The sequence below is a fragment of the Oryx dammah genome, unplaced genomic scaffold, assembly GCF_014754425.2.
Source record: "Oryx dammah isolate SB20612 unplaced genomic scaffold, SCBI_Odam_1.1 HiC_scaffold_9, whole genome shotgun sequence".
Classification (NCBI taxonomy): domain Eukaryota; kingdom Metazoa; phylum Chordata; class Mammalia; order Artiodactyla; family Bovidae; genus Oryx; species Oryx dammah.
The window spans coordinates 11,333,702-11,357,915 of record NW_024070193.1 but is presented as its reverse complement, the minus strand read 5'-3'; the positions used below and the strand labels follow the sequence as shown (position 1 = coordinate 11,357,915).

At 57.2% G+C, this 24,214-nt stretch overlaps 1 protein-coding gene across 6 annotated transcripts in view; it reads right to left on the bottom strand.

Moving 5' to 3' along the window:
• TEX264 (testis expressed 264, ER-phagy receptor) overlaps positions 1-24,214 on the bottom strand; it is a 31,048-nt gene that overhangs the window by 5,014 nt on the left and 1,820 nt on the right. For all 6 annotated transcript variants that reach the window (XM_040247086.1, XM_040247087.1, XM_040247089.1 and 3 more), the window contains exons 3-4: positions 21,986-22,277; positions 11,727-11,948 (exon numbers count right to left, since the gene is read on the bottom strand). In XM_040247086.1, coding sequence (XP_040103020.1) covers positions 11,727-11,948; positions 21,986-22,243 — 480 coding nt within the window. In that variant the 5' untranslated portion in view covers positions 22,244-22,277. The remainder of the gene's footprint in view (positions 1-11,726; positions 11,949-21,985; positions 22,278-24,214) is intronic.

Below are 24,214 nucleotides of genomic sequence, written 5' to 3'. Positions count from 1 at the left end.
CCACCAAGACGACGGCGAGGCCCCTGCCCTGCCACTGCTCACCCGCCAACCTCCACAACACGGCTATTTATAGCACCCGCCCGGCTCTCACCACGAGCTCTGAAATGAGCCTTCCACTTAGCAGTAATGAGAGACTTACTGCCTGGTGGGGAGAAGCCTCTCCAGGACTCCACTTGTCAGCCTGCCTGGCCAAGCTTAGGCTTGAGGAACCCCTCTCAATTGAAGCAAGGGGAAACAGGTAAAAATGAGTCCCCAGGAGAGAGAAGGAAGGAAGGTTTATCCAGTCAGGGCCCTCAGCAACTGGCTGGAGGCCATGTGGGGGTGGATGTCCTGGCCCAAGGTCTAGCTGGAGCTCAGCCTGTGACTCCATGGAAGACCCGGACAAGGCCTTTTGTCCCAAGTCTCTCTGCACTCAAACAGAGTAGGCCACCCTAGCCCTGACGCGCCCAAGAGCACTGAAAGGAAGTCATTATTTTTAACAGTTTGGATCTGATCTTTTTGCTAACCTGGGTCATCTCACAAGTCCACGGTCCCAGCTCTTCCCAAATCCGAACACACCAGTGGCTGCCTCTGGTTTTCCACCCACCCACACAGCCACCCCAGCCCTGGTCTTCAGGAGGAGGGTGAACAAGGACACAGCATCAGGAATGAGGAGCTACCAGGCTCTGGGGCCCCTCTAATGCCAGCACTTGGGGGCAAGCATGTGCCAAACCTGAACCCCTCAGTGTACTGGGTCACATCACCAAGGCAAGGGTCAGGGAGGCTCCCTGGAGAGGTCCAGGTCATGCCCTGAGAGCTAAAGGAAAAAAAGGGCCCCCCAAACCCAGTCAGGGCATGGCCTTCACCAGCATGCCAGGCTCTGGGCATTCAAAGGGTCCAAAAGGAAGCTGCCAAGTGGCCACCAGAGCAGCAGACTACTTGGAGGTCCGTCTCTAAGGGCTGGAGACAGCGGGCTTTGGGGGATGCTTACAGGAACCGAGGCTGTGGGCACCCAGAAACTCTAGGGACTGCCCTTGCAAATGCTCAAGCCACCTGCCGAGCTTTCCTTCTGCAAGCAACAGGGATGATAAGAGGGATCAGTGCCCTTTCCGCCCTCTCCTTGAGACTAGGCATCAGGGTGGGTAGCACCAAGCAGCCACCCTTGCCACCTGCTCTGCCAGCCCCCTCATTGGCAGGCGGGAGGCAGCTCTGTGGCTGTTCTGCGCATCTGCCTCCTCCGGAGAGCCCGGCTCTGAAGTTGCCTGGCTGTGGACAGCCCTGTTGCCATGGAAACTGCATCCTCCATCCTTGCTGTCGCCTTCATCTCAAAGCTGTCCGCGAGAACAGAGGAACAGGGGAGACAGAGGAGGGAGAGAAAACTGGCCTGGGGCTGGCCAGGCCTTCCTGCCCTGCCCAGTGTTCCCTCCTCACAGCATCCCACACAGAGCGCCAGCTGCCCAAGCCTGTCCCCAGGCCCCTGGAGGGGCAGCCTCATACCACACCCAGCCCATTCCTACTCCTGCCACCTGGGGGTGGGGGGACCCTGGCCCTCCCTGCTGGAGAGAGGCATGGAGCTAATTAAAATCTCATTGACAGCTCAGCCTTAAATCATTTTAACACATGCCAGATCCTGTCAAAATTCAGGATCAGAGCAGAGAAGGGGCAGGAAGAAGGCAAAGGCACAAACTTCCAACCCAGGCCCAGAAGCAGGTGGAGGGGCTTAACTGCCCAGTAGCCTCTCCTTGAGACCCCTTTCCACACTTTGCCCACTGACCAACCATGAGTCAGGGACGGAGGGTGGGGGCAGGACTGGCCAGATGCTCTGTCCCTAAATGATCAGGCAGAGAGAACAAGCCCTTTCCCGCCCAGACAGGGACAGCTTCTGTGAGAAGAGAGGAGAGCCAGGGGCCAGCTCCCAGGTCCTTGCTGCACCACCCAGCAGCATGGTGATGACCTGGTGAACACTTGAAAATCATCGGAGGAAGGCAAGACCAGCTGCCTCTCCCTCAGCCAGCCCCAGGGAGCCCTTGGAGAACTGACTGCCAAGGACACCAGGCCAATGCCACACTGGGCTGCAGAGAGGAGCCTGGATGGGCCTGGAGTCTTCCTAGCCCTAGGCACACCCCCTCCCACAGCCCAGATAGTCAGAGGCTTGAGAAAGCATCGCCAGGACAGGGGAACCTGCTCTGGCCACTGAAGCCACTGGTCATGTGATGAGGCCACTACCCAGGGCAACTCGCTCCCACACACAGACTCAAAGGGATCATAACGCCTTGCTCCCAGGTGGGAGAGACTGAGGTGTCTACAATTCTCCTCACCTAACAGGAAGAAGTCAACTATTCGTGCCAAGGTGCCACCGGGAATGGCTAGAGACTGGATCTAGCATTCCAGTCCCTCAGACACATCTCCAAGGCCTCCCTCCCACCCGGGCCTTCCACAAACAGAAACTAGAGGGGAGACTTGGGACACCACCCATAACGCAGGGATTTCCAGAAGACCTGTCATCAGCACCCCCCCGCCATGCCTGCACCGGCATCACACCCCCATGGGAAGCCGGCTGCCAAGGGAAGGAGCAGCGTGCAAAGGTTACTGTGGGGCCACTGTCTCGGCCACCTTGGGAACACTCCACATACTCCCTCCTCAACTCAGGCTGAGCCCACATCCCGGGGGGGTGCAGCTCAGGCATCCTGCAAAAGAACTAGACTGGCATGCCAGGCCCAGGCTCCCCCCAGGACCCACACTGCCTCCCTGATGGTTCATACTGAATGAGGGGAGGGAGGGGGGAGGAAGAGGAGGACCAGAACTGCCCTCATTTGGTGCTCTGCTCTCAGGCCATCAGCCTGTGCCCTGGCCAGGCTCGGGGTGGGCAGCATGTGGCACGCAGAAGAGGTCAGGCCGGGAGCCGGGGAGGCAAGATGGGTCGCAAACCTGGGTGCCCAGAGCCTGGGTCTGCTCAGAGATAAGTGGCCTCAGATCCCCAAAAGGGCATGGCCATGGGTCATGCATCTCCTAGAGGAGCCCTAGGCCCAGAAATGAAGGAGGGCTGCTCTGTCCACCTCCACCCCATCACTGCCCTCTACTTCCTGTCTCACTGGGGTGAGGGGCCCCGGGTCTTCCTGTTCACTGAGCGGCCCAGTCCGACCTGCCTCTCCACGCCAGTCTGGACAGCTGGCAGCCACACAGCCAGCACACAGCTGTTGCATCCCACCGAGGTGGCGGCATCTCTTCACTGGGTGAAGTCAGGCATGCTCATTTTTAATTACACAGACACTGACGTGCACCCGCCTGCACACAGCAGTCCCTGCAAGTGGGGGCTCAGACCCTGGAGGCCCCTTAGGCAGCCGGTCTGTGCAAAGTGATGCGGAAGGCGCAGCAGGGGCTGCGGCTGGAACATGGCACATTGTTATTATTCTGCCCGGGGAACTTCTGTCAACTTCCCTCTCCCTGGATCCCTCTCATCCCCAGTGGGCCTTCCGACCACCTCTGGCCCAGAACCTAACTGTCTGGGGCAGAAGGTGACAGCAGGACACACTCCGGAGACCCTGAAGTGCTGACAGGGGGGCCATCAGAAGGGCTGGTGAGCCCCATCCCGCCTGGAGCAGGAGGGCTCAGAGCTCTGCAAACGAGAGGCAAAGGGGAAAAGGAATGAAATGGGGCTGCTGGGAATAACAGGCCCGAGCAGGCACAAAGTGGCAGAAAGAGCTCCGAGCAGGAGCCCAGGGCCTTGGTCTGGCTATGGACAAATGGGTGGGTTCCCCATCGGACTCAGTCTTTACTGTTTAGCTTTTGTGACCCCGTGGACTGAAAGCCATCAGGCTCCTCCATCCATGGGATTCTCCAGGCAAGGATACTGGAGTGGGTTGCCAGTTCCTTCTCCAGGGGATCTTCCCAACCCAGGGATCGAACCCTTGCCTCCTGAATTGCAGGAGGATTCTTTATTGCTGAGCCACCAAAGATGTCTGGGTCTCAATCTGCCCAACTGTAAAATGAAAGAGTCTAGAATAGATGATCTCAAAATAAGTGAGGAACTGGAAAAGAGGAGTGAAAACCCTACTACTTAAAGACAGGACAATTGTGCACCTGAAAACCTGAAGAAGAATCAATGGAGAAACTACCACAAATATTAAGTTCACAGTATTAACAGAAGCACAGCCCGTTTGTCTTTGTACTCGCCAGCTAGTTAGAAGACAAAACAGAAGCAAGAGATGAAGGCCCTCTTGGGGTAGGGTCTCCCCGAGGGCTGAAAGGCCCGCCCGCCCTGCCCCTAAAGGCAGGGGAAGGCAGAGGAGCCAGGCCTGGACGGGGCAGGAGTCTGGGGAAGACTGCAGACAGGGGAAGGTGTGAGGGAGAGCAGGGCGCTGTGCCTGGCACCCCAGCCTGCTGTGCCTGCTGCCGCCGCTGCCTGAAAACTTTTCATTTTCACCTCAGAGCCGGCAGCTTGCCATGCAATTTACACCTCTGCTCATATCCCTGCACACCCAGGCCCTGGCTTCCTGGGCAGCCCAGGAGGGGGACCTCAGCAGAGTGGAGACTAGGGTGACTGGGGTATGGAGAAGCTGAGGAGGGTGGTTCCCTCTAGGCAGGCACGGGGGCACAGGCCCTTACGCACCTTATACCTGGGTCGACTGGGAAGGCCCACGCCCAGCCTTTCCCCAGGGTCCACATGGCCAATACTCAATCCCAGCTCAGCCCTGCTCTGGCCTTCTGGGCCCTTATGGAGCAGGAGCAGATGGCTGAGGAGTTGTGGGGATGAGGACTCCAAGGGCAGCTTGCGGGTTCAGACCTGGGATCCTACCACTCTCCTTTCCAATCTAGAAGGGGAGCCACAGCCTCCTAGATGACACTGCTGCCGTGGCAGGCTCCACAGCCCACCCCTCTCCGAGATCCCGCCGCTGTCTGCAGCATCTGTGCAGTCAAGGACCTTGAGCCCTGTTCGGCTTATGAGCCAATGAAAATGTTGCTGACTGATTCTCTATCAGCGGGAAGGCTGCTTGGTGCAGATGGAGCCATGAAGTCAGGCGCCTGGGAGCCAAGAGCAACCAGCAAGTGCCAGAGGGAAGGACAGGTGGGCCACTGGGGACAGAGAAGTGGGGAGAAAGGGAGAGGTTAGGGGAGGAGGAGGAGGCCCTGGACTTCTCATCTCTGACTGGCACCTCCGCTCGCCTCTCCAGAAGACCCTCTTTCTGGAGCCTTAGGTTTCCTGTCTGCATATCCAGACAGGCAGTTTCTCCTGGTCTGAGGGCTCCACTAAAAGGCAGAGCTCTTCTGCTGTGGAGGGACCTCCCTCCTTGGAATCTCTCCTCCTTCCTTGTTCCTGGAATCCCAAGTTCTCTGGAGAAGAGTAGAAGAATTCTTCCCTGGGAAAAGCCCATCTGCCTGGGGAAGACTGCTCTCCTGGGACTGCTGACGGCGCAAGCCCACAGCACCATCCAGACAAGCCTCAGCCCCCAGGGTCCTGCAGGGCTGCCAAGCTACCATATCCGAGCTGGTATTTCGAGAGCGGTGGCTCCCACGCCCGCCCCAGCAAAGGCTGGCTTTGTGCTTTCATTCCTGGGGTAGGGCAGTGGGGAGGGGTAAGCCAGAGAGGCTGAGGAACAGGTTCCAGGGCCCGGGCAGAGGGGAGAGCCTCAGCCTCCTGCGTGGGCTTCCCTACTCAGCATCCAGGGACGACAGGGAAGCCGAGCCCCCATGTGTGTGTAAGAGGAGGTGGGGTGGAGGTCTCCTCCTGGCTCAGGGGAACCTGGGAATGGCGTCACCGCTACTCTCTGCCGAACTGCTGGTACTGAGAGTCTGACTGCAGCCTCTGACTCTTCCTCTCTTTCTCCCAATGCTCTAGTCTTGTTCCAAAGCCAGCCCGGAAGCTGTCACTCATCTGCTCACATACCATTCGTGGCTGCCTAATCCCTGCAGGACCCAGCCTCATCTCTTGGGCCCAAATTCTTGCTCCTCCTCTGCACCCTGGCCACAGCGGATACACAAGCCATGGCCCCTCACTGCCTCTGCTTGATCTGCCTTCCTACCTAGAGAATGCTACCCATCCTTCAAGGCTCAGCCCAAATTCCACCCTCCACCCCCAAAGGTTGCTTTGCCTTTCCCAGTGAACCCACCTCTCCCCTCCCCACCCCACACCCCCGAGGCACAGCTAAGCCTTGTGGCTGGGAGAGACGGTGGGAGGAGAGCGTCCTGGGGGCTTACCCTTCAGCCCCTGTCCTGGTGGTACTGAGCTGCTCAGGCCAACGAGCAGGTGGCAGGAGCATGGGACGCGAGCCGGCCTGGGATCTCCGGGGAGGGAGCCTGGGAATGGAGACGTCGCCACCTCACTGAGGGTGAGGACGTGGCCCCAGGAGGCACGGCAGCAGCTGCTTCCTGTGCCCAGAACAGCTGCCAAGGTCTCCCTTAACGAGTCCCTGCTGGGCAAATGGGCAGCCAGGCTCTTCTCACCCCTGCTTCTGGCTCCCCCAGCAGGCTCCTACATTGACAGCCTCAGCGGCTTACTCTGCCCACCAGGGCTGGAGACAGGATTGAGTGGGTGGGAGGCTACCGGGCTGCTATCCCAGGCCCACTCTGGGGACCACTCCCAGCGCAACCCAAGTTTGTGACGACTCCTTAGCCTCTTGGGCCCAGCCCCAATCACAGACAGGGCAGAGTGACAAAAGTCGCGCAGCCATCCGTGAGTCTGTCCAGGGGAGACTCGGCCACTGCTTCAACCCCTGACCTGGAGTAACCTTCACTCCCCTGTCCTCAGTGTCCTGACTGGTAAAACCATGGGGATGCTGGCTTTGACTAGGATCCTATGCCTGCTTCCCAGCTGGTTCCTCCATGGCCCAAACAACGCCACACAAAAGAGGGCTCAGTGAATAACTGTGGAGTAAGTGACTGAGCTGAGATATCAGGAGGGCTTTCCCTACTAAAAATAAGGCTCGGAAACCCTCCCAGATTAGCTCAGCAAAGGTGATGGGCAGGGAAAGAGAGGACCCCAAATGCCATATCCTACGGGGGCTTCCTCACCTGGATTCCCACCGCCAGTAGCACCCTGCACCCTGTTGGTATTCTGGCCTCAGTGGGGACTCAAACCGCTCCCACCACTGACTCCCTCAAAGTCACCCGGACAGGTTGAGGGAAAACGAACACAGGCGATCTGGAGCCACCGGAGGGCCCAAGATTCTGACCACGCTGCTGGGAGGTGCCTCCCTGCCCACAGCCCAACAGGCTGACCACCTCCGCAGGCGCCCCACGGAGGCCCCCACTTCTGTTTTCAGCTGGCCATCCCTGGACACTGCCGGCCTCTCACCTACCACTTGAGTTCAAGCACAGCCCTTCTGGGGAGATCACCACCTTGACCCTCGCCTGGGCTTCCTCCAGGTCCAGCTTCCAGCTCCCCGACAAAGTCCTCTTCTGGGAACCCTCTGGCCCCCATCTGTGCAAGGGATGAGCCCTGGCGCCTCCCAGCTCCACTCACACAGCAACTGCAGCGGCATCCTCAGGATCTAGGGCGGACGTGTGGTCGGCTGGGGACGGTGGAGGCAGCTGCCCAGTGATGCAGACGGGGTTTTCAAACCAGGCAAGTCTCAAACATCCTCCTCCAAAAAAAAGCTCAGGAGGTCATCTAATGTGTCAAACCCAGAGGTAGAGCTAGCCCGGCTGAAGCAGGTAAAGGTCTGAGTGCAGCCCCTACCCCTGGCTGCCAGCCGTGGGGGCACCAAAGCACAGCACCGAGGCTCCTGACCCCAGAACAGTTTGAGAACTGAGGTCTGGGGTCTCTGCTCACAGCTGTCCCTGGCAGGATAACCCCGTCAACCCGGCTATCCCAGGACTCTACCACCAAGCTTCCCCCACTGGGGGAATGATCCTGCTTTGCCTGTCACCCTTCTCCAGGGCCCGCCTGCATTTCCCAGCCAAGCAGCCTCCACACAGACAATGCTCTGTCTCCCCAGATTCAAGAGATGTACAGACTTCAAAAGGACCCTCTCTTGAAAACTCAGGAAAAGCAGAGACCTGGGGAAGAGGGTTTGTGGAAAAGATCATACATTCTGTTGGAAGGAAGTCAGGCACAGGGGGCTTTGCTGGCCAGTCTAACATTTCCTGTGATCTCCTTGCCAGCCACAGACAGATAGGAGCCAAGTCTCAGTGACCTCACAAACCATCCCACACAGGGACCCTGGGCCTCCAGCTCTGCTCTGGTCTGTTTCGTGTGCCCCAAGCATTCCTTGGACGCTTGTCAAGACTGGTCCCACCTGGAGGTGAGTTTTGAGACCTCTGTCTGCTGCTCTGGGCTGGCGGCCAGGGCCCACCCCTTCTGTAGCCTTAGAATTTCAAGGGAGCTCAGTCCCTGCCTTCAGTTGACCGAGAACACCCCTCCTGGGCTCTGCACAGGGTCTCCTCCTGCCCTGGAGGCTTACTAATTCTCTGGACTGCAGAGGAGTGGCCTGACAGAGCTGGGGCGTCTTCCACCAAGGGACCCCTCACACCCGTGCTGCCCCAGAGTGCCTGGCCTGGGGCCCCAGTGGTTCCCGTGGAGGGAGGCAGAGTCTAGCTCCTACAGCCTGCCAGACTGCCAAGCTGGGAAAGCCTGGCCAGAGAGCCAGGGGCTTCCCCACAGACCACAGGGCTGGGATCCAGCCGTCCTTCCAGAACTCCCACAGAGGCCTGACAAGTGTTTCTCTCTGGGTTCCTCACAGAGACCCCCAGGACCTTGCTGTTCCATGGGACCAATCCTGTCCCCAGCTCAGAAACATCTCCCACTGCCAGGACAGCAGCTGCTCTCCACGCCCCATCTGAGGCTCTGAGATCGCACACCTTCCGTCCTCATCCGAGCCTCTGGGGAAGCAGGTGAGGCTGCCTCCTCTGGCGACTGCTTCCCTCACCCCTCCCGAAATAGAAAGCCGACCGGCTGCTGTCACTGTGTTTGAAGCAACTCCGCAGCAGACCCAGCCTCCTCCAGAGAGAAGCCAGCCAGGTGGGGAAAGAAGACGTGTGAACATGTATGTACTGTGTATACACAGACGCGCACGCACGCACACACACACACACACACCCCCAGGTGGGGAAAGAAGACGTGTGAACATGTATGTACTGTGTATACACAGACGCGCGCGCGCGCGCACACACACACAGTTAAAGGCACACACACACACACGCACACGCACACACATGCACACGCACACGCACACACACACACAGTTAAAGGCAGCCAGCTGTCAGGGTTGGAAGAGTTGGAAGGGCCCAGAGTCTTTTCAGCATCCTCTTTTCTCTGGTTCCTGGCGGTCAGCGGGAATAGGAGAGCTGTGAGAGAGAGCCTTACATTCTCTGCAGCCACCCAGGCTGAGAGTCATAGGGCCAACCCCTGGCCACTGCAGGCGGAGACCAACAAAGAGAACCTGCCCCTTCCTCGTCTTTCACCTGGCTTTGTTTCCCAGGATGAAAGATCAGGCTGAACACGGGGGCAGAGGTGACCCCATCCCCAGAAACCAGCAGAGCAGCTGGGCCGTGCCTCTGCTGTGGGCAGCCTGGCGTCTCTCTTTCTCCCCCAGCTGGTGGCCCAGCCCACACAGCACGCCTCACAGACATCCCTGAGAAGCCCCTTGCACTGCCCTGCACCTGTGGCTTCCGCATCCCAGGCAGGAGAGGGGATGGTACACCCCCTACTGCTGCCCCAGCCCCAGGAAAATTGAGCCAGGAGCACAGCTGACAGGCCCCCAGGAACGCAGTGGTAGGAGGAAGGGCTTTCATCAAAGAGGTGACGTCAGAACCAGGCAACTTGTGAAGCTGTCAGGGGCCGGGAAATGTGGACAAAGGTGTCTAAAAATAAACCCCCGAAGCCAAGAAAAGGCTTTGGTGGCTGAGTGGCTCGCCACCACACCACATGCCACACGTCTTGTTCTGAGGTCTGGAGCCCAGAAAGGCTCTTCCCAGGGGTGCTCCCCCAGATGGGCCCTTGAATCTGAGGACGACGCAGACAGGACCGGAGACACCGCACACCAGCCCCTCCTAGGGACAAACGCTGAGTAGGCCTCGGGCACTGATGCCTGCCTTCCTGCCCTCACCACCCGCCAGCTCCACCAGGCCCCCTCACCCTGCCCCGGGCCTCCAGCCCACCCCTGGCCCCTGCGCCCTTCTGGCTGGCACCCTTCAGCCCACAAAGGTGACCCTCCTCCATCCTCCCCACGCCCCTTCCCCGCCACAGCAGCCCTCCTGCTTCTCTCCCCCGCCCTGCCCACCACGGCCACAGCTGGCGACCCTGGGGCCCCAACCTTTCGTTCCCCAGCCCTGACACAGACTCTCATACCCCCTCCACCAGGGAGTGTCTGAGCTCCCATGTCCATCGCCAAGGCCCTGTCTTGTTTCCCGAGATGCTCTGGAGAACAAGCCACCAGGCTCTCCCCAACTGCCAGGCTCACACTCCTGTCGACTCTGTCCTCCTGTTCCCTGACCCCGGCCACGCTGGCCATGCCCCTGCCCAACCGCTGCTGCCACGGCCGTCCTCTGGGGTAAATGCTGTCAATAGGTGCATGTCGCCAAACATATCCACCCTCTGTTCCCAACCCTCTGTGAACCCGACTCCACACATCACTGCCGACCCCACACCCTGCCTAGGATGTCCCCCAGGCAGACCCCCCGACATAGCCCAGGGCTGGTTGCCCCTCAGCTCCTCCTCCCGCCTTTCTTACATCAGCAGAGAGCCCCCTACACGCTCACCCACCCACCCTGGCCAGAGGGGACCGTGGCGTGACTCTCCCGCTCCTCCTCCCTCCAACCCAAACCACCCACAAAGTCAACAGTTCTACCTCCAAAACAGACGGCACATCGCCACCCTTGTCTGCATCTCCGCAGCCACTGCCCCAGCCCAAGCTGCCACCACGCACGGCAGGACTCGTAACAGCTTCTAAGCACCTCCGCCCGGCCCCCATGAGCCACAACCCGGGTTCCGGCTGAATGCTGTACAGATTTCCCACTGCCTTTAGAGCAAACCCATGCTCTTCACCCTCGCCCTGCCGAGAACGAGAACGTTCTTACCACCCCTCCAAGGGCTCTTCTAGGATTTTTGCCTGAGATGTTACCTCCTCCGAGAGGCCATCCCTGACCACTCTGTTCACTCGGTTCCCTGCCTTTTCTCACCCTCTCCTTTCCTAGCACACGTCCCATTTTTGTCTGACATTATCACCTATCTCCACTGCCTCACTGTAAACACCTATTTCACACACCAGGATCTCACACCATGTCCAGCAGAGCACCTGGCATAGACATTTGACAAATACGAGGCGAACAGATGAATAAGCCATCACTTCCAAGCCCAAGTTGGGGCCATCTCCCTAGCACCCAAGTTTCCAAATGTTTTAGAGGAGGAGGAGGAGGAATTTATAGAAGGGAAAGTCTGTCTCGGGGCCCTTGGTCTGCAAGCCTCCAGCTGGATGGAGCACGGTGGGCCTGGAGTGGGAGCTGAACACTAAGGATGTCTCTGGTCCAAGTCAGAACTTAAAGGACACAGCTGGATTTTTCAACAAATTCCCTGTGCTCCTGGGAGATGCTTGGGACCCACAAGGTCTTGGGTGTGTAGAAGAAATGTCAGTAGCCTCTGCCCATCTTCCTAGCTCCACAGGCACCTGCTCCATGATGTGCCACCCTCCCCAGACCACCTTTCCCACCAGGCGAGGCAGGCCTCCCAGTTCCCACTCAAAGGACTGGCTGTCCCTTCTCACACACACACACACACACACACACACACACACACACACAAACTTGTGTCTCACCTTGATGTAGGCATCCAGGGCAGGATGGACCCGGCGGGGAACCAGCCAGATGGACAGGGGGGTGGTGCAGGGGAAGGTGGCCGTCACCACGTGGCTGGGTGCCGGGAAGGAAAACACCTTGAAGCCAAATTTCTGATAGAGTCGGATGAGCTCAGGGGAGGGCGACTCCTCACCTTCACTCAGAATGCTGCCCACTGCACAGCGGCACTTTTCAGGGGGCACCTGGGGAGGCAGAGCAGGGGTGTCAGGGCTGGCGAAGGAAGGATGCCCACAAGCCTCTTGCTTCCTGGATTCTGGGCCAGCTGGGGCCAGGGAGAACTACCAGCTCTAACAAGCCACAAAGCCCAGACCCCACAATGGAGCTGACAGTTTTCCTGCTGAAACCCAGACCTACGGCATCCTGTCTCATGCATCCTCCACTGCCCAGGGCAGGCCCCTGCTGGCTGCAAAGAAGCCACAGGAGTGCTGGTCAGGAAGCAGAGACCCTTGGCCCCAGGGTTTTGGGCAGGGCTGGCCCCCATCACCAGGGCCTCCGTACCTCTGCTCCAACCCACGCCCTTTCCTAAACCCTGCCCTGCTTCCAGAGCCCTTTTATTGGCTGAGAATGCTGGTTCCCTCCAAATCTCTCTGGGCCCCTAGTACCTACACCTCACTGCGCTCTGCTCCCCTCCCTCCCCTGGCTCCTACAAACTGCAGCCAGATAAGGGCTCCCAGGCTCTGAGACTTCCTAGGGTTGACTCCAGGCCTGCAAAGCCCAGTACTTGCTTTTCCTCCTGGCATCAAGAGGGGCCCCGGTGTGTCTCACCTCCTGCCGCCTGAATCTGCACCAGCCCCCAGGAGTATCTGTTCCTAAACCCGAGAGACCTACCACAGACCTGGGCTCTCTGTCCCAGGTTTCCCTCGATCAGAAGGCCCTCCCTGGGGCCTACTAACCCCTCCGTTTAAACTCCTTCTACCTGCACGTTCCCTCTCCTCAGCCTGCCATCCCAGTACCGTGGAGTCATGTTTGCCTGTCTCTGCCCTCCCGTGGCCCTTTCCAGGCCCGGTCAACAGTCCCCTAAGGGACCCTCAGCCCTGCCCTGCTTTTCTGTTCTGGCCAAGTCAGCCCTGACCCTGGAGTGTCACTTTGCCTGAAGTGGACACCGAATCCCACCTCTGCAGAGTACCTGGGGGGCACCCCAACTCTCTGCAGCTCGGTCCCCTTGAATCCTATGTCGTTAGGCATAGCTCAGGGCTTTGGGGGCAGGCAATATGGGGCAGTGGTCAGGACCACAGTTTCTGGAGAGAGGGAGGCCTGCGTGTGAATCTTGAGTCCTGTGCTCTGGATGAGTCCCTTGGTTTCCTGAAGCCCAGTGCCTACGTAACAACTTACAGAACTGTATTAAATGAGACACTTCCCAGGAGGCCTTAGCATGGTCCGGCACTTGTCATGCTCCATACGTGTCAGTTATAGTAGCTATGTCATAGGCCAAACAAGAGGTAACCCCTGGCCTAGAATGCCCATTTACCCAAACCTCTGAACATGTAGCTCCTCCCCGTGCATCCTTCAGGCCCAAATGCCCTCCGGGACAGCCTTATCAGGGTGGCTCGACAGCAGCCCCGTGCTGTGATCTGCCAACCTTGCATCACTTCTCTCAACCCGATGCTTCTCCCACCCTCCCCAGAGGAGCTGAGACTGCTGCAATACCACCTCTTGTCTCTAGATGGTGCAACTGCCCCACTCACACCCAAGACTTGAGGATGGCCAGAATGCCAAGCGGCTCCAGAGGGCAGGTCTCAGGCTGACAGACCAAAGGACAGTGCCTGCGCCAAAGCCCATCTTCCTGTTCCTAACCTAGTGACCTATGCCATACAAAAGAAACATCTGCTGCTGCTGCTGCTGCTAAGTCACTCCAGGCGTGTCCGACTCTGTGCGACCCCAGAGACGGCAGCCCACCAGGCTCCCCCGTCCCTGGGATTCTCCAGGCAAGAGTACCTGGAAACGTCTACCACAGGCTAAACAGGGAAATGGATGGAAGGCCAACTAACAGTCCCCTCTCCAGCCCCTGGCCTACCTGGGTTTGGGCCCCACGGTCTTGATCACCTCAGTGGCTTCAGCTCCAATCCTCCTCAGCCCCCCAAAGGCACCAGGACACTGTGATCATCCTGCTTAGCACCTCTCAATGGATCCTCCCAATTCACCTCTATCTAAGATGAAACTCCTGAGGCCCGCATGCGAGGCTGTCTCAGAGCGGTCCACACTCGGTGTGTTGTGTACACACTGCCCGGCTCTGTCCACACACTCACCGAGCACTCCTTCTCTGCATCCCCAGCCCTGAGTAGGGGCCGAAACCCAGGTGGGCAGGCGCCCACTAAGCATCTGAGTGGCAGAGGGAGAAACAAATCCAGGCTCTGGCCAGCCAGGCTTGCCAGCCTCCTCTCCCACCACACCCCCACACATGCCCACATGGAACTATTTGCAGCTCACCAAACATGCCACATCCTCCCATGCTTCCTCCCTTTGCGTAGGCTACTTCCTCTGCCTGGAATGTCCTCCTAACCCTATTTCTGAGTCCCTTCTGCCTGGGAAACTCCCCCATCCTTCAAGATTCAGCTCAACCCTCCTCCGAAAGCTTCTGCTGCTCCTCGCCGGGCAGGCCCTCCTCTCTGATCCCCAAACGCTCACTGCAGGGAACAGGTCTTGGGCTGCCTGTAATTAGTGGCCTCTCCCTCTCCCCACCACTCCAGACCTCTAGGCAGAAGGGAAGTTCCTCAGCGACAGTACAGGTATGCCTACATGCACACACATGTACATAGGGGCTCTGCATCATGAGCAAACCTCTGCTCCCTCCACTTTGATAGAGGAACTCTTGTCATGGGGGAGGGAGGCAGCCAATAAGGAGACAGAGCTCCTGAAATCCTGGGCACAAGTGCTCCTTTCCTGCCTGGGCACCTTTTCAATTCTATGTGAGAACACTTCCTGCCCCTCCCCTGTCCGAGGGGCTACAGGGCAGCCTAGGAGGTTACCCAGCACGCCCACCACCTGCTGAGCAGCCCCATACCGAGAAGAGTTGGGAGCCAGCCGAACCAGGTACCAGCAAGGAAGAGATGGGACAGGTCTTAAGACCAGCTGGGCAGTGGCAAGATTGGTCTCAGAGCAGGGGAAGGCTTTCCTGGGCTCCCAGGACAGCCCAGGCCTTCCCTCGGGGGAATGGCTCATTGAGGTTGTCAAGGGCCCAAAAAGGAAGAGTGTCCTGATGGCTGGAAATCCCACCCCCCGTGGTTCAGTGCCGTATCCTTATTGGGCCTGACCTTCGGAAGGCAGCCTGGGCCTTCCAGATCTAAAGGCCTTCTCCCTTTCCTCCCCAAATCAATCATTTGGGTAGCTAAGCTCAGAACAAGAGCTGGTGCTCAGAACTAGCACCAGCAAGGAACCATACCAGGGAGACAGGGTGGTGGCCAGACCTACCACCAACTTGGGTAAGTGAGGGGCCCATCCAGAATCTGCTCTCAGAGCACAAGTGCTAGGAAAGAGATCCCAGAGTACCTCCTTCAGGCTGTGAGGCCTCCTGAGCCCTAGCCCGGTGAGAAGAGAGCTTGGAGCCTACAGCTTTCGAGTACAGTCTGACCCCACTGACCCTTCTGGAAAGGCCTTGCAGTACCCTGCTGTGTGACGTCAGTGAAGAGATGGTCCCTGCCTGGCCACAATTTCAATGAATCTGGAAACTGGACAAGATCAATAAATTTCAGGATCCAGGAAGGAAAAATGGTTTCAGCTAGCCCAGACCAAACCCAGCCCTCAGGATCAATAGGAAAGGCCCGCCTCGGGTCTGTAGCCTGCATAAGCTGACGGGAAGCTGCACTGTCCAACAGTCCAAGGCCCAGAAGGCTACTAGACTCCTTCCTGGCAGGCCCACCCAGCCCAGAGCTGCCAGGGAGTGGGAGCAGTGGGGCAAGGCCCTTCACTTGCACTGGTGTCCCCTGTAGAAGACATCAGCCAACCCTGTCCATTACTACAGGGTGAATGGTGGGCTCGTACCCTCCTGCATGTTGCAGGTCAACACAACAAGCCCCCAGATCCAACCTCCCTCAGAAGCTCACGTGCCCAAAGGCACGGTGGAACTGGCACTAGGCAGGAAACGGTGACACAGACAAGCGGATCAGAGCACAGGACCCACACTTCAGGCTTGAGGGGAGGGAAGTCAGCAGGATGCCACCCTCCAGAGGGGGGACCAGGGGCTGCTGGGAGCTCCCACCTAGAAGTCTTTCAGGGCCTTTCTATTTTCACCCCCAAGCATAATCCTCAGGACGTCAGCTGGCATCTGGCATGGTGCTCACCACTGGCCTCAGTTGCTGCCTTCTAGGCATCAGCTCATTATATCCCTGAGACCCAGGGAGTGAAGCTGTTCAGCAAAGGGCATCCAGCAAGGCAATGTTGGCATCAGGGTTCAAACCCAGGCAGACTGACTCCAGAGCCATGCCACATACAATCCACAGCCACTGGGGAGCCCAAGAAATAGGCCTTGTCAAAGAATGGCCTGGGGTTTCCCAAGTGGCAATAGGGGTAAAGAATCTGCCTGCCTCTGCAGGAGATGGAAGAGATGCGGGTTCAATCCCTGGGTCAGGAAGATACCCTGGAGTAGGAAATGGCTGCTGCTGCTGCTGCTAAGTCGCTTTAATAGTGTCCGACTCTGTGCGACCCCATAGACGGCAGCCCACCAGGCTCCCCCGTCCCTGGGATTCTCCAGGCAAGAATACTGGAGTGAGTTGCCATGTCCTTCTCCAATGCATGAAAGTGAAAAGTGAAAGTGAAGGTGCTCAGTCGTGTCCCACTCTCAGTGACCCCATGGACTGCAGCCTACCAGGCTCCTCCATCCATGGGATTTTCCAGGCAAGAGTACTGGAGTGGGGTGCCATTGCCTTCTCTGAGGAAATGGCACCTCACTCCATTATTCTTGCCGAGGAAATCCCATGGACAGAGGAGTCTGGTGGGCTACAGTCCATGGGGTCACAGAGGAGTCACAAAGAGACGACTCAGTGGCTGGGCACAGGGCGGAGTGGCCTGCACAAGGGCTTCTCCCCACACCGCACCTTCTCACATGGCCCAGGACAGCCGCAGAAGGCCAGGCCACAGGCAGGCAGAGTACCTACAAGCATCACGTCTCCATGGCATAAGGCCCTCAGAGGTGCAGATATGGGCGGGTGGGTGTGTATGTGCACGTGCCAAGATGGCTGAGCACCTAACAGGAGCTGGGTATGTGGCCTTATCTAGTCCCCCTGCAAAAAACTAAAATTCTGAAGCAGAGATTCTCAGAAAGACCAAGGGACTTGCTCAGTCACATGCTGGTAAGCAATGGAGCCTTGATTCCAACCCCGAAGGCTAAGTCCAAAAGCCCTTTCCTCCACTCCTCACCCCTTCTCCTTCCCAAGGCCAGCTCTGTTGGGAGTGAGTCTCGCCTTTCTACAGCTGCCTACAGTTAACCTGCTATGAGCAAAGGCCTGGACTGCATGTGGCAGGACTATCGCCATGGGATAGCTGGGTGATGATGGTCTGGGCCTTCAGGAAGCACCAGCTCAGTCCACATCCCCCTTGCCTGTCCTGAGGGTGCAATCCTGGGAAATCCTCCTCCCTCACCCTGCCCTTCTCAGGCTCCACGTGGCCTCAGTGCCTTCAGGGAGAGCCGGGGACCCCATCTCCATATCCACCGAAGAGAAAACACGGCACAGGCCAAAGCCAGAAAACTCTTACTCAGCCCCTACAGATTTGGTGACCCCCAGGCCGACTCTCAAAGGGACTAGGGGAAGAAAGAAACTTCAGTGTGGTCCAGCTTACTAAAGGGGCCTCCCCAGTGGCTTATCCATAACGAATCTGCCTGCCAACGCAAGAGATGCAGGTTCAGTTCCTGCGTTGGGAAGATTCCCTGGACAAGGAAATGGCAACCCGTTCCAGTATTCTTGCCTGGGAAATCCCATGGACAGAGGAGCCTAGTGGGATACAGTCCACGGCCTCACAGAGTCGGACACAACTGAGCGTCTACACAACAACAAGCTAACTAAAGGCAGAACCCAAGCGCCACCAGTCCCCTCCCCCACCCCCTCCATACCTGGAGCAAGCACCCTCTCCTAGGCCTTGATCAGGTAAGCTAAACAGGCTGCCACGCCCCACTTGCCTCAGCCAAGCTCCCCACAAAGGGCAGGCAAGCAGGTTACTTAAGCCCCAAATAGCAGCAGAGATGGCAGCAGCAGAGGGTCGGGCAGGAGGAGGGCCAGGCTGTCAGACGGGACAGGCCCACAGGCACGGTGACAGCAGCCCGACCACTAGGGCCTGGTCACAGGTCAGAACTGGTCAGGATCAAATGAGGTGTGCAGGGTCCTCTCCAGCGCCTTGCCAACAACCAAGGCTCCCAGAGGGACCAGGCCTAGGAGGGGAGGCCAAAGTCACCGTCCAAGTAGCAGAGAGAGGGCAAGACAGAATTGTGTGTGTGTGCGTGCGCACGCGAGCACCACCAAGGCCCTCCGGGATGGAAAACAGAATGATTCCTCTGGCACCACAAGAATCACTAGCCCAAATTTATAGGCTCCTCCCATATAGAACTCCAAGATATAGGGCTTGCCAGCTAACTGACATCCACACATAGACACGTCTGTCCAGGATATACACGTTCAAGCAGCATCTCACGTGAAAGGCTCCATCCATAGCAATGCCAAAACCTTGCCTTGTTGGTGCCTTTCCTGGGTTACTTCCTGGGCCCTGAGCCAGACCAGGGGAGCCTCGCCAGACCTTTCTGAGGAACCAACCTCCCTCTGTCCAGCTGAGACCTGGAAGGGGCGTGGCTGGGGGCTGTCAGTCCACACCTCACCGAGGTGGCCACCCCTCACCTGGTCACTCACTGCCCCACTCACAGAGCCTGAAATAGCCTCACTCCCTCCCACACTCAGAGAAGCCAGGTTCTGGCTCCTGTTGTGCTGTGCTGGGCTGTGCTGGGGAGGGTGGAGTAGGGATGGGACACTCCACAGCTCAGCCACATCCTGTCCCTTCCTCCTGTGAATCACAGCACACAGGGCCCCAAGCTGGACACTGCTGTGGAGGCAGCCAGGGAGCAGAAAGCTTCGCTTCTCAGCCTTTCCCAGGCCTGGAAGAGGCCTGTCCTTCAGGCTTCCCTGACACCTCTAATACCCATGGAGAGGGCCTAAGGGCTGCACCCTTGGTCCCCACTGTGTACCAGCGCCCAAGACAGAGTGGCACAGACCAGATGCTCAAATATTTGTTAAATGCAAATAAGAAAGCATAAGTAATGTTGGTGAGACAGTACTGCAACATTTGCTAATGACTGTTAGTCTCCTCCCCATGGTATCAGCACCATGGACCCAGAGGCCCCAGTTCTCATGGACCCATCAACCTGTGGTAGCCATGAGAACATGAATCCTGGGGGTCCAGGGTCCCCTGAAGCTGCTAGGATCTCTGCCGGGAGGTGAGCCATCCCAGGTGTCAGGGTGTGACTCAGCTCTGAATGGGGACACAGGTTACTTCCTGAGTGACCCAGGACTGGGGTACAGAGGATCAGAGGGGCCGCTCTGACTATGTGTTCATTCTCTGTGCCAACCTGATGGTCACAGCCAGGGCTAGGGCCTAGGCCTGGGTTATGAGTGCCCAGCCTAACAATTCTCATCACACCTAATTAGCATGAGTGTTTTTTCCACCCATTTTTTGTTGTTACAACTTCTGATCCTCAACCACAGCACCTCAAGGCGCTGTGCTATGCTTAGTCACCCAGTTGTGTCTGACTCTGCAATCCCAGGGACTGTAGCCGGCCAGGCTCCTCTGTCCATGGAATTCTCCAGGCAAGAATACTGGAGTGGGTTGCCATGCCCTCCTCCAGGGGATCTTCCTAAACCAGGCATCAAACCCAGGTCTCCCGCATTGCAAGCAGATTCTTTACCAGCTGAGCTACTAGGGAATGCTTCACCTATGTCATTTGATTTAACCCTTGCCAGCCAACCTAAAAACAGGTATTTTTTAACATTACTCTTCAGATGAGGAAATGGAGGCTCAGAGAGGTTATGTGGTATGCCCCAAATCACCCAACAGGACAGTGGTGAGACAGAATCAGAACCCAGGACTGCTAACCTCAAGGCTGTGCTCTCAGGCCACGGGCCCTCAGACTGGGACCCAGGTCAGGACATGCCTAGCCAAGCCTGGAAATCGAGACCCAGCCCAGAGAGTCTATCACATCCCCAGGAGAGCTGTGTGGCTGGCTTCCTGGAGGTGGCTGGGTTAGGAGGCCACGGGGAGGGTGCCCCATGCCAGGATTCTTCTACCTCACTCTTCCCGGAGCCAGCCTTTGGCAATGACCCAAAGGTACCACAGCCCTCTCCCATTCTGGATTTAACACCTCCAATCCAAGAGATAACATACGGCTTCTGGAATAGGACATGCTGATGAGGAAAGACAAGGACCCTTATCCCTCCTACTGAGCTCCTACAGAGGGTTCCAACGGGGGCAGATGTGGGAGGAGGGACAGGGACCAGGGGAAGGTAGTGGAGAGACTTACACAGCAGACCCGGCCAGGGTGGGGGTCCAGCGTCTGGTCTAGGAGCTTCCCACAGCCCAGAGCTGCCCCATCCCACTTGGGTCTCAGTGCCATCTCCCGGTCATGTGACCTCGAAACTTCCATGTCTGCTCATCCCTCAACCAGGCCACACTGCCTCTCACCTGGACTCAGCCCAGTCTCAACGGCCCCCTGCCGCGTCTCCTCCCCTCACCATGTACTTAGCTTCCTAAATCAAAGGTGGCAAACTGTGCCTTACCTGTCCTCCCAACCTGCTGTTCCTCCCACTGCCTGGCCCAGCCAAGCCTTCTACATTGCTCTCCACCCACGTGTTCACTTGCCACACTTCCTGTCATCCTACATCTGCAGGCCTGTGCTCTGCAGTTCCCTTAGCCAGAAGGCCCTTCCCAGTAAAGTAAAATTATACTCATGGCAGACCTCCTCTCTGAGCCTCCATGGTAGACTTGAGGCAAATCCAAGCTCAAAGTTCCATGAACACTGAACACAGTACAGTGTCTTGGTGGACATTCATTTTTATAGGGCTGACTTGCCAACCCCACAGAGTTTCCTGAGGGTAGGGCCAGGTGTGTTCATCTCCAGAGTGCAGATGTCAAGCAGAACCTGGCAGAGAGAGGGAGTCAGCATATCCTTGTTTCAACTGAGCACCCCAGTGAGGCCCGCTCAGCACGCAGTGTGGAGGCTATAGGCCTTGCCTACTAGAGCTCTCCAGGCAAAGAAACCAGAGCTGGGGATTCCCAACACCTGGTTTGCCAAGACTCAGAGCTGCCAGTCCATGCAGCAGTGGGCAGCACCACCCCCACAGCATGGCAGGAAGCCACATTGGGGAGCCCTGACTCACCACAGGCTGTAAGTACAGACAGACACCCACAGGGTGCCTGTGATGCCAGGTTAGTCTCTGACCCCAGCAAGCTGGACAGCTCACCAGGCTCCAGTTGCCCCCAAGGCCCTCTCTGAACTAGGCAGCTTGACGTCCAAAGAAATACCTTGTCCCTGGGTAAGGGACCATCATAATGACTGTAAGAGCTGAAAGAGGGAAGGCAAAGAAACGTGTGTGTGTGTGTTAGTTGCTCATTGTGTCCAAGTCTTTGCTATCCTGTGTGTGTGTGTGTGTGTTGCTCATTGTGTCCAATTCTTTGCTATCCCATGGCCTGTAGTCCACCAGGCTCTTCTATCCATGGACTTCTCCAGGCAAGAATACTGGAGTAAGTAGCCATTCCCTTCTCCAGGGGATTTTCCCAACCCAGGGATTGAACCCGGGTCTCTTGCATTGCAGGCAGATTCTTTACCTTCTGAGCCACCAGGGAAGCCCCCAAAGAAACAAGATACAACCCCAAAGAGAGGGCAGCATCTGAATGGCCTGGCTTTAGAATGCTGGCTTCAAATGGGAATGAAAGAAGGCCAGAAGAGGAAGCAACAGAGCAAAGCCCCGGCAGAGCCTAGGGACTCACAGTGGCACTCAGAAGTTTGTGGGAGCCACAAGGCAGGGAAACTAGACTGGGACAAGTAGAAAGCCAGTACATGGATGCGTGCAGCAGAAGTCCAGATTAAATCTGGAAGGAGCTTCAAGGTCAGAGAGGAGGTGGTCTGCATAGCCAGCTCAATGATTTCCCCACCCATTCCTCAGAAACCAAAACACCCCTAGCCCAACAAGCCCTGCCCCACGTCTGTCCAAGGGGCAAAACCCCAGCCAGGGCACAGGAGGCTCCTTACCATGTGGGGGTTGTCATAGTAGACAGCAATGGAGCGGAGCTTGGGGGAGATACTGCAGCTCTCCGTGAAAAGCGGCCCAGTCTCACCGTAGGGCCCCACGTGGAACTTGTAGGCCATGGTGACGTTGCGGATGGGGGGTGAGCCAGCACTCACTGTCACCCCAGCCAGCAGCCCTGAGTACCCGGCAAAGGCCAGCAGCGTCAGCAGCAGCAGCAGAGTCAGGCCCCCAATCAGGCCCAGGAGGAGCAGGTCCGACATGGCTCTGTGCCCCCCACGCCACACCCCAAGGCAGCTGCAAAGGAGACAGAAGGGAGAGGAGGCTGGTAGCCTGCTCTGACCAATGTGCCTGCCTGCCCACCAGCCAGCTGTGGCCCAACCTCAGCCCTGCCTTGGGTGCTCTGACCCGGGATGGGGAGGAGCCGGAGGTGTTTACACACACAGTGACCTAGAAGGGAGCTACAAAGGATGACTGAAGCCACAAGCCTCTTTATTTCTTAATCACAACTACGGAGACTCTCCGAGCAACTCTGTCAGCTGGCAGTTGTGGTCACACCTGGGAAAGCTGAGTCACGGAGAGGCACAGGAGTGCGTCAGTGGGGGACATATGTCTGGCCCATCAGGGGCGGCTGATCGTATTTCGGCCCTGATTAGCTGCCCCTGATGGGTAGACGTCAGCCTGCCCGCCAGCCTTTTCCCCACACTGCCTCTTCCTTACAACTGAGACACACTGCCTGCCCAGCCTCCCCAAACCTTGTGAGCCACTGCCAGAGGGAGGAGGGGCAAGCACAGGGCCCTCTTATTAAAAGCAGAGAAACCATGAGGAATGATACCTCAGGGGGAAAAAATGTGCCACAGGAAGGGGCTCGCATAGGAAAGTCTCTTTGACTAAACACATCTGGTCCAAGAAATACTGCTATCCAACAAGCTCATCCATCCAGAACCAAAGGAGAGGCCAGGTTAAAGGGGGCCTGAGCAGCCAGAGCAAAGTCCAGCACTATGCTTCCTGAACTTGCTGAGCTCCCCAGGCTAAGAAGCTTCATCCCACTTCTCCAGTCCACAGAGCAGCAAGGAAGAGGCAGAGGAAAACAGACTAGAAGTGGACACACAACAGGGAGTGTGCATCCCATGCGGGAGGGGTGCTGGCCAGGCAGGAAGTCAAACGTGGGGTCCAATGGCTGCTCTGCCCCGCCCCCTTCCTTCCCTTCTCCCCAACATCTCTGGATGTTTGGAATTTCGTTTTGGGGGTTCAGCTCTCCCCCACTGACCTCCTGTATGAGGTAGTTCACAGAGAGGCATCATGTAGGTTTGCTAGGGGGTGTCTTTTCCTTTCTGTTTTGTCATTTATCTGATGATTCTCCCTCTTCCTCACTGGACTTTCCCTGCTTCACCTATTTGCTATCTGCATGGTATAAGCAATAAAGATACTCGTTTTAGGGGAGGGAAAAAAAAAAAAAGCAGAGAAGATATCCAAGAGCAGGCTGAGGGACACAACCCATAGGTTGGTGTATGAGCCATTCCAGACAGACTGCCCAGACCTCCATGCAACTTGGGGCCAGAAGACTAACGCTCTTAGAGGGTTTGACCTGCATCACCCAGGGTGGGGGCGGTGGGGGAGGAACACACCACAGAGAAGACTATACGGTTCAGGAACAGAAAATCAACCCTGCAGCTCTATGGAAAACTTAGGTGTATGGAATAATTTATTCCCTGTGGTTTCTGGGTCTCAAAACTTCTTTCAGAAGAACTGTCTTTGCAGTCAATGTGCACAGAGCGTTTGTCTCACAGAAACGGACAGTAAACTTCTAAACCGTTGGCATCATGACCTTGCGTTGTATCACAATGGTCTTTTCACCCACCCTTCCTCCTACCCTACAGTTGCACTTTCGGATGCATTCTTTGTCTTCCTCAACTTGCCTTCAGTTAGTTTCACACCTGATTTCTTTGATGATGATAAGAAAGTGAAAGAAAGAAAGTGAAGTTGCTCAGTTGTGTCTAACTCTTTGCCACCTCATAGACTGTAGCCTACTAGGCTCCTCCGTCCATGGGATTTTCCAGGCAAGAGTACTGGAGTGGGTTGCTGTTTCCTTCTCCAGGGGATCTTCCCAACCCAGGGATCAAACCCCGGTCTCTCACATTGCAGGCAGACGCTTTACTGTCTGAGCCACCAGGGAAGTGGCACTGTCTAAATATTGAAAAGCAGCTACTTCATTAATCCTCAAAACCAGATGG